The 17,421-nt window shown below is 46.8% G+C and overlaps 1 protein-coding gene across 1 annotated transcript; it reads right to left on the reverse strand.

Moving 5' to 3' along the window:
* Window positions 1-10,738: 10,738 nt before the first annotated feature.
* Window positions 10,739-13,604, reverse strand: LOC124663706 (WAT1-related protein At1g09380-like). The gene is made up of 6 exons (XM_047201380.1): window positions 13,429-13,604; window positions 12,849-12,911; window positions 11,572-11,941; window positions 11,341-11,499; window positions 11,084-11,235; window positions 10,739-10,973 (listed from the first exon to the last, which is right to left on the reverse strand). The coding sequence occupies exons 1-6, from the start codon at window positions 13,602-13,604 to the stop codon at window positions 10,739-10,741; spliced, it is 1,155 nt and encodes a 384-aa protein (XP_047057336.1).
* Window positions 13,605-17,421: the final 3,817 nt, after the last annotated feature.

Raw genomic sequence — 17,421 nt, forward strand, 5'->3', positions numbered from 1 at the left:
GACGTAGCGTCCATTCACCCCCCCCCCTCTTGATCGCTACGATCCATTCAAGTGGTATCAGAGCAAGGGTTTTCTTGCTCGGGCTTTACCGCCTAAGAAATGGCCAATCAAGAGGTGGATGTGAATGGAGTCCTTCCCGGTGAGCAATCATCTCCATCATCAATTGCCGATAATACTCCGGCTACTTTGGATGACCTCAAGAAATTGGAGTCATCCATTGTATCTCAATTGAAGGCTATGATGATGGAGTTGATTACTCCAAGACCAAACCCCATCATAGATCCTAAGAGAGGTGTCAATGTTCCCCCACCATAAGTTAACACTTTCCCTCTCGTTGGATTTGTTGAGCAATCGACAAAGCCACCTCGGGAAAAGGATCTTGAGGATGTTGACACCTCATCAAAAGGGAAGGATGAATCTCCGGTTGCGGGACAATTAAGAGGTAATCATGCGGTGCCACCACCATGTGATTACACCGTAAATGTCCCAATACCCATGCCTCGCATTTTGACTCATGGTTCACCACCGCTACTTGAATCTAATAGCTTTGAAAATTGGCAATTCTTAGTGCGTTCCCATGTGCGCAGCGCTTCTACCGAGCTTTGGCGTATCATTGAGGAGGGATATTCACCACAAGACCCAATGAACTTGACAAGAAGGGAAGTGGTGGACGACCAACTCAACGCCATCGCCATCAACATGATTCACTTGGCCATTACTCCCAAGGACCGCGCTCATATCCGCTCGCTCAAGACCGCCAAGGAAGCTTGGGACGAACTTGACAAGCTCTTCCTTGGAAATGGGAGCATCCAATGCTCTCGTTTTAATGAAGTGATGGCCAACGACTTCATCATGGAAGAGGGAGAATCGCCCGAAGAGATGTACCGGCGCCTTATTGCTCTCGCCATGCAAATGCGAGATCTTGGAGCGACATTTGTGGATGACCTTTGGATCAAGAAAAATTTCTACAATACTCTCCTTCCTTGGAGTGGAAACAAGAAACGAAACTCAAGACCAAGAAGCTCTTGCTACAATTGTGGCGACAAAAGTCACTTCGTTGCGGATTGTATCTACGAGAGAAGGGACGTAAATGGTGGATACCTCATTCGTAAGAGCAAGTTTAGATCTCTCCCCAAAGGGCTCTCCAAGCTATCCTTCAACAACGACGTCACCAATATCTCCTCCACCGAGAAGCCTAGAACTAACATGCTAGGAGATCGAGATCATATGGTGGAAAAGGAAAGGCTTGAAAATAAGGAGGAATTAGAACTTATCTCTCTCACCCAAGCTTACGAGGAAGAAGTGTGCATGCGTATGACTCTTGAAGCTAGTGCTCTTATTCTTGAAGACTTCAACAATTCTCTCATCTCCCAACTCAACAAGGACCGAGATTATGCTCTTGGTTGGGTGGACAAGCTCAAGGCAAAGAAGTGTTATCTTGAAGAAAATCATGAATGGTCGCTTGAGGATGTTGCAACCTTTGCCAAGAATAAAGAAGATGAAGGTCCTATGTGACAAGCTCCTTGACGAAGTTTGCTTCTTGAGAACACACAATGCAAAATTCTTGGAAGTCATCTCAACTCAAGAGAAGGCCTTGGATGAATACTATCGCTTGAGTAAAGAGAAGGTGCAATGTTGTGATCACGAAGAAGAGATTGCCACTCTAAAGAAACACAAGGCCAAGCTATTTTAAGTGAATGAGAGGCAAAATGAATCCTTGTTGGAGTGGATCCGTTTGAGCAAAGAAAATGTCACTTGTTGTAACCATGAGGATGAAATTGTGTATCTTAAGAGAAGCAAGGACAAACTTATGGTGATCAAGCTTATGCAAGATGAAGCCTTAAAGAATACCAACTCTCAAGCAAGGATCACACTTGTTGTAATCATGAAGACGACATTGCCACTTTGGAGAGACACAAGCGTTTACTCTTGAGAAGAATTTCTCTTCTTTAGGAAGCTCTATCGGATCATGAAGATGAAGTTAACCACTTGAAGTCCGAGATTGAGAGTCTCCAAGTCCAAATCCAATTCTTGGAAGGAGTCATTGAATCCTATGAGGACTTATGCAATGAAGGAGAAGTGGCAATCATGCCAAAGAAGATTGAGAGAGGAAGAAGGATCAATGAAAAGAAGAACGTCATGATAGGGCCCATTGAAAAATGGGTTCCTATTTCTAAGTCTTGATCCATGAAGGACCTTGCTTTCGGAGGTGCTTATTGGGTGGTTGATCTTGAAGCCACAAGTCTTCTGTCCGGAAGCAAGGAATTCGTTGCCGTCATCGAGTCACTTATCTCTATCATTCTCATGACGTCAACACAAGCGAGCGTAAAGGTATTGGAGCCTTGACAAGGTGGTGATCATGTCCTACCTTGTCAAGACTCTTGCGTATGTTCTCTTTGTTCATTGCATTACACTCTTGGGTCTTTGTACCTACTATAATGAACATGTAGTGGTTCTCTTGTGGAGCTAGTCTCTTCAAGAGGCCACGGTCTAGGACTAATGGAATTTGCTTCTTTGTGTAGAGATCGTGTTTTGTAGGAATTGTGTTGAAGGAAATGAACCATGATGAAGTTTCTCAAACAATTTCAATACAAATTCTATGACATAATCATTACAAGAAGAAGCAACAATGGAATGGAGTTTATGCTCAAGATCTTGGATGTCTTCATTGGCAAAGAAGGAATCCACTATATACTCCTAGCCATACTCTTACCCTAACCTCATGGGGTTGCCGGAAGTGAGAAACAAACCTAAGAAGACACTCAAACATGATGATGGAGTATGAGTCTATTGTATGGTTTGTGGTATTTAGTGATGAGACCTTTCGATGGATATGATAGTTCTTTGGAGGAGGCGAAGTGCTTCTTGTGAGAAAGGAGATGCAATTCCCCCGGTTACCATAGGAAGGATGGGTGTTGGCACTCGCCGATCTCAAAAGCTACCTTCTATGTGTGCCGGGGAAGGACGAAGTTCCACCTATGTGGAGCCATCTACACCACAAGGCCAAGTCTCTTCCATTAGACAACCAAGTGCTAGATCATCTCTTCCACAACCTCAAGTTCGGCATCAACAACAATGGGGTCATGGCGAGGACCCAAATCATGATGAAGATCAAGGGACCTCACAAGAATCTATCCTTTGGTCCATTCTCGCCGGGGTGCTAAAACGTCAAGACTCTTTCATAATTCAAGCAAAGTACAAGACATACTCAAGAGCAAGATATGAGGGGGTCCAACGGTATAGCAACCCCAAGTATCAACACTTCCTTAATGAGTCCGACAAGACAATGGTCACACTCTCTACCGATAGTCGACAAGACAATGATCACCGCTCGCCTCAAGAAGTCCTTTTGCTTCAAAAGGGACCTTGAAGATAGGATGTATCAAGCTCATCACGACAACAAGAAGATCCGCCAATGCCAAAAGGCGATGATGAGGCACATGCAGCTTCCTGTCTCCGAGGGCTCCGAGGACAACATCACTCCTCCCGGTGAGTGGAAGTCGAAGCTCGTTTGGTCAAGCTCCGAGGACTCCATCCCCGAGCCACCTCATGGCAAGGGCCATGCTCAATAGGAAGATGATGATGATGAAGGCAAAGATGAAGAGGAGGAGGACGTTGAGGACGAGGGTGACAAGGATGAAGATGACGACGACGAGGATGATGATGACGAGTGATCCCCTTGGGGCGTTAGTATGCTCTTTCTCCCTTTTTGGTGTCTCGATGCCAACGGGGGAGAAGTTGATCTATTAGGATGGGATTTGCATGGGGATGTCAAGGGCTTGGTGCTTCGTTTTGGTTCTTTCGGCCTTGGCATCAAACCTTCCCCTAGTTATTTGGAACTTTATTCGTATGTGTGCTTGCTACTCTATTTGTGGATCTCCCGATCCCTCGGTTTGTATTAAGACTTAATCGTTCGTAGCTTAATGGTCTTCACTATTTATCCTTTGATTGGCTACATCAATCCTATGAAGGCTCTCATTACTATGAGTTTGGGTTTTCTCAAGGCAAAGGTATGAAAAGTTTCACCCAAACTCTCCTATATGCACTTATACTTGCCTCCATAGTGTGCTTGTGCTATATGATCTTGTCATATGTTCTTCTTAGCACTTGTGCTTGGTTTGTAGAATCTAGGGGGAGTTTCTCTCTAGGATGTGTGCATTTTTATACAAATGAATATTCTAATATGCACACATCTAGGGGGAGCTTCGTCTACTCTTGCAAACCAAATACCTTATCATAATATCCTATGAATTATTGCAAATTCGTGTGTTGTCATCAAACACCAAAAAGGGGGAGATTGTAAGAGCAAGATCTATATCCCTTGTTTTGTGTGTTTGATAACAACACTCGAACAATTCTAACCGTGCACAAAGTTTGTCATTGATAGGTTTGCAAGGTGTACGGTGCCCTCGCCGGACACATTATGATCAGAAGACCGAAGCGTAGTTCTTAGGCTTTCTGGTTTTGTGTGTGTGTCGCGAGGTAACATGGTAGGAGAGGAAAAGAGGAAAAAGCTGTTTTAGCCATAGCGGTACTACCGGTACCAGGAGCGGTAGTACTGCTACCCCTACTGGTACCGCTCTGAGATACCGCTCTGAGGATTGCACACGAGATTGACCCACAGAACAAGTTACGGTACCTTTACGGTACCTTGAGCGGTAGTACCGCTTGCAAGCGGCAGTACCGCCCACGGTACCGCTCAAGTACCGTAACACGTTACGGCAGTACCACCCACGGTACCGCTCAAGTACCGTAACACGTTACGGCAGTACCGCTTTGGTACCGCTCCGGTACCGCTTTGGATCCAGTAAGGTCTGGACCCTATTGCGGTACCTCAAGCGGTACCGCGAGCGGTAGTACCGCTATGTGTCCACGTGGACAAGTTCTGTGGGGATTCGAACTCAGAGCGGTAGTACCGCTTCCCGGAAGCGGTAGTACCGCTTAGGCAAAAACATCACATAACGGTTGGATTTGGAGGGACCTATAAAAAGGCCCCTTCTTCCCCAGCTCGTTTTTAGCTCTTCTCTCTCTCTCTCTCTCTCTCTCTCTCTCCTCCATTGTTGCTGAGCTCAAACTGAGTGGATCTCCCTCCCTACCCAATCAATCTTGCTCATACTTTGAGGAGTGGTGGAGGAGACCCCGATCTATCGTTCTACCGAGAGAAATTTCACCAATTCGTGGTAGTCCTTAGTGGATCTTGGTGGTAGAGTTCCTATGGTGGAATCTTGGAAGAAGTGCATCCATGGAGGCTAGCTTGGTGTTGTACTAGCTCCATGGGTTGTTGGGAGCCTCCTTGTGGTGTGGAGCTCGCCCCAACCTTGTGAAGGAATCACCGCCTCGACCGGTGCCTTAGTGGAGAAGGGGCAGCACCTTCGTGGAGCTCTCTCGAGGAAGAAGGTGAGGCCTTCCTTCGTGGTGTGGCCGTCTAGCCTCTTGTGTGAGGCTAGCACCTCCTCAACGCAGACGTACTCCCTTTTGTGGGAGGAACTGCGGGAAACAAACCTCGCCTCGTCTCCGCGCCCTCCGGTTGTCCCGCTCCTTACTCTTACTATCTTGTGTGATTCCTTTGCTTGTTGTACTTGTCTAGGATCATTGTAGGAACACCGCCATCACTAAAGCTATCACCTTTACCTTCCGTTGCACTAAAAAAATTGAAAAAGACTAAAACTTGACGTAGCGTCCATTCACCCCCCCCTCTTGATCGCTACGATCCATTCACCTGGTCAACTTTCTGATATCGCTAGCTCGTAATTCTTCATTAATTTCTCTTGATTTCCTCCTTATAGTTTCCATTTCTACTCAAAACGGACTAAAAAGTTGATTTACACATCTTTACAATGATTAGTAATTAGCAGCATGTATAGAGAGATATTACCATCATAAATAGGGAAAGATACCCTTTTTAGATGGATATTAAATGAGTGCTTTTTTATCCCTCATCAACCCTATTCCAAGTGTATACTTGAGACCAATTTTTCTAGATCATATCGGAAATTCATTAGACTGGTTAAAGTTCCTTCTAAAATCAGTCTAAGCTAGGATCCATCCCATATTTGGCTAATAGTTTTTCCATGCTCATTACAGAGGATTAAAGATCAAAAAATTCAACAACTTGAGTGGAGGAGCCACACCATGTGTCGTCCCAAAACCTAACAATTGTTCAATCTCTAATTTTCCATTTGAATTTTACAGAGTTAGCAGCCCACATAAAACCCTTCCAAAATTGCAGAACTCCAATAATGTCACTGTAGAAAATGTTGGGGTCTTGGGTGTTTGCTGTAGACCATGGTCCTCCAAAGTTTTCCGTTGTCTTTTGAGTATCTTTTAACTCTAGATACATAGGTTAACATTTGCTAGGTTAGGAATCCCTAATCTAGAAAAAACTTTCATACAAATTAATTTCTAGTTGGCCAAATGTAAATTCCTATGTACTTCAAAATCATTACATAAACAGTTGGCCATTTGGGATTAATATAAGTTGAAGCAGCCATTTTGGAAACTTTAAAAAAGGCAAAAAATAGACGGGATGCTTGCTAGACAAGGTTTAATTAAAGTTACTCTAGCTGCATAAGACAACAATTTCCCCCTCAAACCAACAATTCTCTTTAAGATTTTACCAACGAGTGATTGTAGATCAGCTCTCCGTAGTTTATCATAATACAAAAAAATTCTAAGGTATTTTAACTATTGGTAATTCTCCAACAGAGCATCCCAAGACCTAGGTGAAATTTTCCACCTTAAGAGGATCTAATCCTAAAGGAACTAATTCATTTTTGTATAGTTAATCTTCATAGATACTCGCTCAAAGTAGGCCTAGACACATTTTAGATTGGAGAAAAGTTCTACATCATTTTCACAGAACCTGATGGTGTCTTATGTATATTGCATGCAGAAAACACCCCTTGGAAAATGTCAGAGCACAAGCCTCTAATCAAAGGTTTGCTTTAGTTGCTTTAGTAAGCATCCTAGTAAGAACATACATCTATCACCTGGTCAAGAGGAAGGGGTTACAGGGGTCTCCTTGCCTAAGCCCCTTCCTAGTTAAATAAAATTATCAATTGCATTATGTAGTTTGACTCCCACAGAGCCACCAAACAAGATAGATTTGATTAAAGCGATCCATTTACTTTCAAAACCTCTTTTAGCAAGAAAAGGTGAAGGGAGAATTATAATTTACATTATCGAAGGCTTTTTCATAATCAAGCTTACGCGTTATACCTTAATTTTATTTTTAACTACTGAATACAGGATCTCATGTGCATACTGGTTATATCTACCTTTAATGAAATCATACTGGTATGCTTTAATAGCATCCATGATGAAAAATATTAGTTAGAACCTTAGTAAATAATTTAACAATTAAGTAAACAGATTAGCAGATTTTTTTGGGATCCGAGTCAAAACATCAAAATTGAACCTATAAGTGTTAAGTTTTTCTTAAGAATAGTGCTTGAACATTTGCATAATATCATTTTTAATTAGTTCCAAAAAATATTGGTAAGAAAGAAAAGGGAATCCAACTTGTCCTGGAGCCCCATCATCATAGGACTAGAAAACGGTCCTTTTGAATTTTTGCGTAGAAAAAAGGAGCCTCCAGCCCCTTATTTTGCTCTTGCAAGATTTCTCGGGGAAGCAATAAAATCACCCCTAATGGAAAAAACCAGAGCTAGGTTATTTACCTAATAAAGATTTATAAGAATTAGTGTTTACATCAACCCTTTTATCATTGCCAGTTCCATCTGGACCATCGAGGGAGTGAAGAAACATTTTCCTCCTCGTTTGATTTGCCATGGTATGGAAATATGTAGTGTTCCCATCTTATTTAATACTCTTATTTCTAGACCTCCGCTTAGCCTTAATTTCCTCTTTCGGCCAGAGATTATGCATATTTGCATAGATCTCCTTTAGTCTACCATGTTCATCAGGGCTAAGCTCATCATTCTCGGCTTTTTTTTATCTTTTTTTTCGGAGTGTGGGAAATATCGCCCCAGCTTCTGCATCCAAGGGATGCACATGGCTTTTTTTATTAGATTATTCACAACACCTTACAAGAGCAATACAAAAGATCAAACTCGAAGCCACCTCGCTAAACCTACAGAGGGATGAAGGGGGTACCAATTCACCAACTCACATCAACCAAAAACCAAATGCCTTCCCAGGACACCCAATAGCAGATGAGAAGCACATCCAGTCAAGCAGACTCTCAGCATACGCCAACGCACACGCCATAGAAGTTGCTACCGCCGTGTTCCTCGACTCCATCTTCAAAAGAGATCATCACATTGACCATGCCAGGCCTGCCATCGATGCCACCACGGCGCCAGACGACTCCACCATCCTGCGCGAGTCCATCACACTGCATCCGTCCCGAGACACCACTGCACCATGACGCGGAAACTCGACGACGCCGACACAGCAAAAGCACACCGCTCCACCTCAACACCACCGCCATCCGTTGTCTGCTCCAAAAATGATGCCCCCAACAGGGAGAACGGCGTTGCACGCTGCCATCGTCCGATCCAGGAGACCCGGGTCTAGGGTTTCCCCTGGAGCAGCCCAGGCGAAGAACGTAGACTGCAGAGACAACGCCTTCAACAAGGTAACGACAAAACACGCCGCCATCATCCGCCATGACCGAAGTCCGGGCCGGCTTTCACCGGCAGCTGCGCATCGCCATCAGGAGCTAGGCGACGAATCGCGATATCCGCCACGGCTAGCCACACAACTAGCAGATCTCCTCCGGCGAGAAGAGAAAACCACCACCACGGTGCCACGGTCAGCGGCACCAGACGCCCACCACCTGCCACCAGGTCGACATCGTCGCCGCCATCCAGGGCCGCCGCCCTTGGTGCCGTGGTCCCAGACCTTGAGGAGGAGCAGTATGAGATCCGTCCCCATCACCGCCTGCCCGACGATGCCGAGGCGAGGAAGGAAGGAGAGGACCGCGCCGCCGGGTTGGGGCTGCGCCGCCGCTCCCATCCATGCCCGCCCGACGATGCCGCGGCGAGGAAGTGAGGAGAAAACGCGCCACCAGACCAGGGCCACGCCGCTGCCGCCATCACCGCCCGCCCGGCGAGAGGGCCGCGCCGCCATGCCGTCATCATCCTCCAAGTGTTGGGGCCACCCCCCTAGTGCGGAGGCGATCCTCCATCCGCCACACCAGGGGACCTCGCGAGGAACCCCGCCGCCCCCGTCACCGGCTGCGCCAGGCTTCGTCGGCGGCGGTCTCAGGAGACGACGAGGAGGGGAGGGGGAGGGGAAGTTGGCGGCGGCGGTGGCTAGGGTTTCCGCCCCGAGTCGCCCTGGAGGGGGATGACCCGAGCGGTGGTGGCGAGAGTTGGTGTGTTAGTGTCTTAGCAGCTTTGAATAATTGCCTGACCCTAGCTTTTTTTATCTAAAGAGTCATACTCCTCCATGAGATCTCTATTTAAATTTCTAATCTCAGATTCTATATTCATACTCAATCCTTTTGTGTCTCTCCTAATCCTTCTCATTTTCTGTTTCGAGATGTCAATGGAGCTTCCCTATCTAACAGTTTTATTCCATGACTTTTCTACAACAAACCAATGTCAGCTGTCATGAGCCACCACTTCTCAAATTTAAAGTGGGACGATTTTGGAGTTTCCATTAAGACAAAATCCCAAATAAAGGGAGTATGGTCACTTGCCAATATTGCCAAGGCCCTAATATGCTAAATGGAAAATACTATCTATTTCTGAATTGCAGAAGAATATATTGATAGTGTGGACATAATCAAGTTGTCGTGATTATTTCCCCATGTAAATTTCCTGCAACTCAATTTAATTTCTAATAAGCTCTAAATTTATACCTAAGCATTAAATAGGCCACTCCATTTGTGATCAATAATGCCATTGATTTATCACTTTGATAACTAACTAGGTTAAAATCTCCTCGAATGATTGTATGCCCCTGGTAGTTAACCAAGAAACTATGCAACTCAGAAATGAAAAGATCTCTTTGTTCCTCCTAGGAAGAGCCATAAACATTGATGAATCTAATCACAATGTCCATAGCTTTATGATTTACTATGATATAATAGAAAAATCTTTGATCTCCCAACTTTCAGGGCTGTAGTTGGAGATGCTCTAGTTGTGTTACTGACGCGAGATGGTACCATGTTGTTGCTCGGGTGGCAAGGAGGAGGATAAGGAATACAAAATTTACAGTCCCTTCCTTCTTTTAGAGAGTTAATTTGCCTTTGCACACAGCATGCATGGGCTATAACTTTTTTTTTTGTAGAGTGTGCTTTAAAATACTTTTAGAGTTTCCAAAACATGTTATAACTCGGAACAGAGGGAGAATGTTAGAGTTGCTCTCTTATATAGCGTGATCATAGATGTGTAGATTGAGCATGACGATCTCTATTGCAGCATATATATCCAAACCTGGTAAACTTGGCATCCTAAGTATTCAGTCCATTTAATCCGAAATGAGAGAGTTCAATTCCCTGGCTAATGCAATCACATCTTTCGATATTATTGTCGATGAAACGACGAAAAATACCCTACTAGCTGTTCAATCCTTCAACTTGTTTCCCTTTCCTCATTTCCTCACCGCGCCATCTATTTACCTGCTTTCCTTCTTCTTTTTTTGTTGTGTGGCGCGTCCTTGTAAGCTGTACCACAACTGCGCATGCAAGTGCAACTGACCATGACATGTATGGTAACGCAACCCATGTGATATCGGTACACTACTAGTGTGCCGGCGTAATCATCATTCAGGTGCTGCCGTTTCGGTCCGTCTCGCCTTCGTGCTTGGGAGTGGTAGCACAGAACAAGGGCAAAATGGCGGCGTCGCCGTTCCTGGCGTCCTTGCCGTTCAGCTCCAGGACAATCATGGTCTCCGGCGCCCCGCCACCGTCGTCGCTGAGGTCAGCCGGTCCGCTGGCCTCCCTCGCTTTGCCCCAAAGCACCATGTATAACCCGGCGACGATGAGGGCAGAACCAATTGCGCTGCAAGGACACAGATGACAGACCACAACAAGTAAGCTTCACCAACTGAAAATGTAATCTCCGCATGCAGACCGTAAAACTGAAAAGGAAAATGTGATCGACTCTAGTACCTTCCGACGTATATCTTCTCCTCGAGGATGGCCCAGCCGACTATGGCGACGACGACGAGCATCAGCGGGCTGAACATGGACACGAAGAGCGGCCCGCGAGTCTGGATGCACCACGACATCGCCGCGAACGCCATCCCCGAGCCGACGATACCCTGCAGCATGCGTGCACGCCAGTTCTTCGTCAGAAAATGTCGTCGTTGATTCGGGCACGCTATAGTTAATTCAGTCGCCAAGGTAGATCGGCCGAAATTGCTCACGAGGTAGAGCGCGGCGTATAGTCTGATGTCAAGCCCGAGCTTCCACGCCGACAGGCTCCTGTCCATGACGGCGCTGACGCCCGCACACTGCACGCCGGCCATCAACGACATGATCGTCGTGCTCGTGTACGGGGCCGAGAACCTCTCCGACATCTTACTCTGCAGATTAAACAAGCTGTTACGGGACTTGCTAGAACAAGCTCCATATGATGATGATGTAGGCGTAGGAACCTGGAGGATGAACCAGACGGCCCAGGCGACGCAGCTGAGAATTATGAGCACGTCGCCGACGATGGCGGCATGGCCGCTGGCGGGCGCCGCCGCGTCGGTTGTGTGCTCCGCGTAGCGCCAATGCATGGGTGATGCCCAGACCTTGAGGAGCGGGCCCTTGTAGAAGGGCATGATCATGGAGCCGCCGACGCAGACCGCCGTGCCGAATACCTTGGCCTGCCCAGAGGGCGTCGCGAGCCGGACCGTCTCCATCTTCAGTACCGCGGCCATGACGAAGGTTATCGCCGGGAGCGTGTTGCTGAGCGCGCACCCCACCGTCGGGGTGGTGGACTTGAGCCCCACGAAGTACAACACCTGGTTTAGCGTCGCGCTGTATCACGCGCGCCCACAACAAACAAGACATAAGTTGGGTTAATACGTCACACCAGCTGACCGATCTGGAACTACATCACATTATATCTTGCCTACGCTACATACATCTGCTTTGCAGTTCGATATTCTAAAATTAATGTTGCAGCTTATTTTGCCCAACTATCACATCGTCGCCCATTTTGCGAGCCAATTGTGCCGGCCCCGACACAGCTTAATTTGGCTAAACAAGGAGAAGTGAAGCAGAGCTGGTGACATCCCAGATGACTCACAAACTTTGACAACATCATACTGTCATAAGTTGTGTTACTGATGATACCACCACGGTGGTGCGTAAGAAAAAACATGCTTTTATCAGGAAAAAAAGAGGAGGAAACAAAATCTCATAATATGGAAAGGCATTCGTTAAGCTGCTAATTTGAAGTAGCACACTGTAGACTATTCAGTTGCCACTGAAGCTAGTACTTTTTTTTTTGACAACGGAGGAATGAGAATAAGGCATGTCCCCTGTTCCTGGAAGAATAGGGAACCTGTGTAGTGCACAGATACGGGAGCTAAACTTGAGAGGAAAACCGAAAGGGGTTCCTGGTAGTTGGGTTCCTTTCATGCACCCAGAAAAGGACTAGATCAGAACAAGGACGTTTCGGCATGCAACATTGTTACTGTATTTCTTTATGCAGCTATTTCCAGCTGTTTGTCTGTTCTTAGTTTGAATGACACATCGTAAAAAAAAACTAGAGCAAAACAAGGACGCTTCTGTATGCAACATTGTTACTGATGGATATATGCAGATATTTCCAGCTATTTGTCTGTTGTTAGTTTGAATATAATGAGATAATTGCTGCAAGTTATATTGATGAAGGAAGAATAATAGTTGTTGGAATTAATGAGAAGTCTGTTGCACATACCCGAAAATGGAGGAAAAGAATATCTGGACAAGAACTTTCTTGGTGATCACCATCCCACTCCTCCTGCATCGATCCATGCATGTAAGTTGATTTGGTTAAGGCTGCTATAAGTAGCTATGGTCTCAAAAGATTTATAGTAAGTGAACTTGAAATAATATGATACATGCTGCCCTTGAGCTAGCCAGCTAGGTCTTGCTTATGTAAATTGCCGTGTGGGTGCTACTCTAAGGTGTCCAAAATTGGGCATAGGAGTATAAAAAATTATGATCAATGAACCTATTTTTGAAAGTCGCATAAATCAAGAAAGTCCCACCAAATCCTTTCCATGAGAAAGCTGAAGGATGGACTATCTTTTTTTTTTGCGGAAAGGTAGATGGATGAACTATCTTGGATTGTTCACAATAAGGAAAACAAATCAATGGATCATCTCCTCCACATAAATGGTGGTTCTGGTGACAGTCGCATACAGTCATACACACAAATACATGCTTACTTAGATGATTATTGCAGTACATGGATCATCTCCTCCACACCTAGACTTAATTAGATTGAGAAGGCATAGATAGATGTGTAGACGCACCTTTCGAAGTAGAAGGCGAGGGGGGCGAGGAAGAGGGCGGCAATGAGATTGCGGTAGGCGATGAGCACGTATGGACTCATGCCGGTGTCCAAGGCGAGTTTGGACAGCACGTTCATGCCGGCGAAGCCAAGCTGAACCAGCACCATTGCCACTGTGGGCAGGCACTCCTTCCCCATAGCGGCAATCTACACCGTAACTATCCTCTGCCGAAATTCCAGTTGCAGGCTACACTAGCTGCAACTATGTTCTTGAGAAAGAGATGGAGGAGAGAGAGGCAGGGGCCGAAGAGGACGGAATTGGGGGCGGTGTGGTGTGGGGTGGAAGTGAAGGGAATGTTTGTGTATATATAGGTAGCAAAGCGAGAGAGAAAGGGAGATCCAAGGAGGTGGGTGAAGACCTGATGCAGTGAAACGTGGCAATAACAGAAAGGGTAGTCCACACGCAAAAAAAGCTCGAGCGATACAAGGCATGGAGTTAATGAAGGCAAGCAGGCATCACACAAACGCAGCTGCCCAAGCTTTTCATCAGGCAGGCAGGCAGCTCGATGGGGACGGCGATCATCCAAAGGGGTGCGCACTGCGCGGAGCGGCTGCTTTGACCACCGTTCATCAGCCATCCTACGTCGCCGCTGTGTTCCTCGGCGGAGCCCAGCAGGTCGCTATTGCCTATTCCCCTGAGATGTTCATTGTCCCCCACCCTATCACGGTGTCTTGCGTCGCCATTCACTCACGTGGGTTACAGTCTTGCAGATGCTACCAAATGTTTGTTCAGGCAGCTGCTACTTAGAATAATTAATTACCGGGCAGTCTCTTTCAGCAAAAAAGAGACGGCAATAATTCCAACAAAAGAGAATTCTCACGTGCAGATCTATTTGCAGCAGATAATTGGGTCGCTTGAAATAAAAACTAGCAACCACTACAGAAAGGTAACATTTCCAACATTAACGAACAAGTTTGTATTTTTCCGATAAAGAGAATACATTAATATCAAGAGATATCAATTATACCCAGCCTCTGCAACAACGCACCACCTTAATGGCACTACGAATGCACACAGCCAAAAACAAGGAAAAGAAAACTAAGAAACAAAAGTCCCGCTACTGTATCTCGGGCATAACAACAGCAATACATCCACCACCAAGATTTTTTCGATAAAGGGAATATATTAATATCAAAAAGATATCAATTACACCCAGCCTCTGCAACAACGCACCACCCTAATGGCACTACGGATGCACACAGCCAAAAAAAGGAAAAGAAAACTAAGAAATAAAAGTCCCGCTACAGTATCTCGGGCCTAACAACAACAATACATCCACCGCCAAGACAACACCCGAAGTACGGACTCTCCAAAAACGACGCCTCCAAGAAGGGAACAGTGCTCTAACACCGTCGTCGCCCGATCAACGATCTTAGGTTTTCACCACGAAGATAGTCCCCACTCTCAAAACAATGCCTCCAACAAGGTCATTGCCGGGCACAACCGGTTAAGGCCGGACCTTGGGATTTCACCCGAAAGGTAGGACTACGAAACTTCACATATGTTGTCGCCCCCACTATCATACCGCTGTTGTGAGGCCCGGAACACCAAGCAAGTCCCTCAACGAGCGCGAAGACTTGAACCTCCCTTAGCTAGTCCTCCCCTCCGGCCTTCATGTACTTCTCTTCTTCCGACTTTCATCATGGATCCATAGTCACTTGATGTCAACACAGAAAAAGAGCTTCGCGCCGCTCCCTCCAGACCAAACGGTCGGAATAAAAGCATGGGTGCGCACGACCGAATACCACCGATCCGGCAAACTCCAGGCACAAAGCACTGTTACATTCGCCGGCGGAGCCTTCCGGAACTCAACACTCCGGCTAGATCACGAGTCCAGGCCTCCGGTAGGTCTTCCTCTTCACGCAAGAGAGACCCTAGGACCACGCCCGCCACCTGCCACCGGGTCGACGCCGTCTCCGCCATCCAGGGCCGCCGCCCTTGGTGTTGTGGTCCCAGACCTTGAGGAGGAGCAGTGCGAGATCCGTCTCCATCACCGCTGGCCCGGCGATCCCGAGGCTAGGACGGAAGGAGAGGATCGCGCCGCCAGGTTCCGGGTTTGCTACGCCGCCCCCATCACCGCCCGCCCGAAGGTCGCGACGAGGAAGAGGAGAGCTGCGTCCCCAGATCAAGGCCATGCCGCCGCCACCATCACCGGCCTCCCGGCGAGGGGCCGCGCCGCCACCACCCTCCACGGTCCGGGGCCATCCCCCCGTGCGGAGGCTAGCCTCCTTCCGCCGCACGGAGGGATCATGCGAGAGCCCCGCCGCCCCCGATGGCGTGTATTTCACACGTTCGTTGGGCAACCCCAAGAGGAAGGTATGATGCGCACAGCAGCAAGTTTTCCCTCGAAAGAAACCAAGGTTTATCGAACCAGGAGGAGCCAAGAAGCACGTTGAAGGTTGATGGCAGCGGGATGTAGTGCGGCGCAACACCAGGGATTCCGGCGCCAACGTGGAACCTGCATAACACAACCAAAGTACTTTGCCCCAACGAAACAGTGAGGTTGTCAATCTCACCGGCTTGCTGCAACAAAGGATTAACCGTATTGTGTGGATGATGATTGTTTGCAGAGAAAATAGTAAAACAAGTATTGCAGCAGTTTTGTATTTCAATATTAAAAGAATGGACCGGGGTCCACAGTTCACTAGAGGTGTCTCTCCCATAAGATAAAAGCATGTTGGGTGAACAAATTACAGTCGGGCAATTGACAAATAGAGAGGGTATAACAATGCACATACATGACATGATAAGTATAGTGAGATTTAATTGGGCATTACGACAAAGTACATAGACCGCCATCCAACTGCATCTATGCCTAAAAAGTCCACCTTCGGGTTATCGTCCGAACCCCCTCCGGTATTAAGTTGCTAACAACAGACAATTGCATTAAGTATGGTGCGTAATGTAATCAACAACTACATCCTCGGACATAGCGCCAATGTTTTATCCCTAGTGGCAACAGCACAACACAACCTTAGAACTTTCGTCACTCGTCCCAGGTGTCAATGCGAGGCATGAACCCACTATCGAGCATAAGTACTCCCTCTTGGAGTTAAAAGTAAAAACTTGGCCAGAGCCTCTACTAGAAACGGAGAGCATGCAAGATCATAAACAACACATATGTAATAACTTGATAATTAACATGACATGGTATTCTCTATCCATCGGATCCCGACAAACACAACATATAGAATTACGAGATAGATGATCTTGATCATGTTAGGCAGCTCACAAGATCCAACAATGAAGCACAATGAGGAGAAGACAACCATCTAGCTACTGCTATGGACCCATAGTCCAGGGGTGAACTACTCACTCATCACTCCGGAGGCGACCATGGCGGTGTAGAGTCCTCCGGGAGATGATTCCCCTCTCCGGCAGGGTGCCGGAGGCGATCTCCTGGATCCCCGAGATGGGATCGGCGGCGGCGGCGTCTCGGTAGGTTTTCCGTATCGTGACTCTCGGTACTGGGGGTTTCGTCACGGAGACTTTTTATAGGCGGAAGGGCAGGTCAAGAGGCGGCACGGGGGCCCCACACCACGGGGCCGCGCGGCCAAGGGGGGCCGCGCCGCCTATAGTGTGGCCCCTCCGTGGCCCCTCTTCGTCTCTCCTTCGGACTTCCGGAAGCTTCGTGAGAAAATAGGCCCCCGGGCTTTGATTTCGTCCAATTCCGAGAATATTTCCTTACTAGGATTTCGAGACCAAAAACAGCGAGAAAACAGAAGCGGCACTTCGGCATCTTGTTAATAGGTTAGTTCCGGAAAATGCACGAATATGACATAAAGTGTGCATAAAACATGTAGGTATCATCAATAATATGGCATAGAACATAAGAAATTATCGATACGTCGGAGACGTATCAAGCATCCCCAAGCTTAGTTCTGCTCGTCCCGAGCGAGTAAAACGATAACAAAGATAATTTCTGAAGTGATATGCCATCATAACCTTGATCAT

This window comes from Lolium rigidum, chromosome 6 (genome assembly GCF_022539505.1).
Source record: "Lolium rigidum isolate FL_2022 chromosome 6, APGP_CSIRO_Lrig_0.1, whole genome shotgun sequence".
NCBI lineage: Eukaryota > Viridiplantae > Streptophyta > Magnoliopsida > Poales > Poaceae > Lolium > Lolium rigidum.

Excerpts from the sequence above, each read along its gene's own strand:
- LOC124663706 (XM_047201380.1), bottom strand. The coding sequence starts at position 13,604 with ATGGGGAAGGAGTGCCTGCCCACAGTGGCAATGGTGCTGGTTCAGCTT. Across the intron at positions 12,912-13,428 it reads CTCGCCTTCTACTTCGAAAG|GAGGAGTGGGATGGTGATCA; the intron begins GTGCGTCTACAC and ends GGATCGATGCAG. Across the intron at positions 11,500-11,571 it reads CCGTCTGGTTCATCCTCCAG|AGTAAGATGTCGGAGAGGTT; the intron begins GTTCCTACGCCT and ends TTTAATCTGCAG.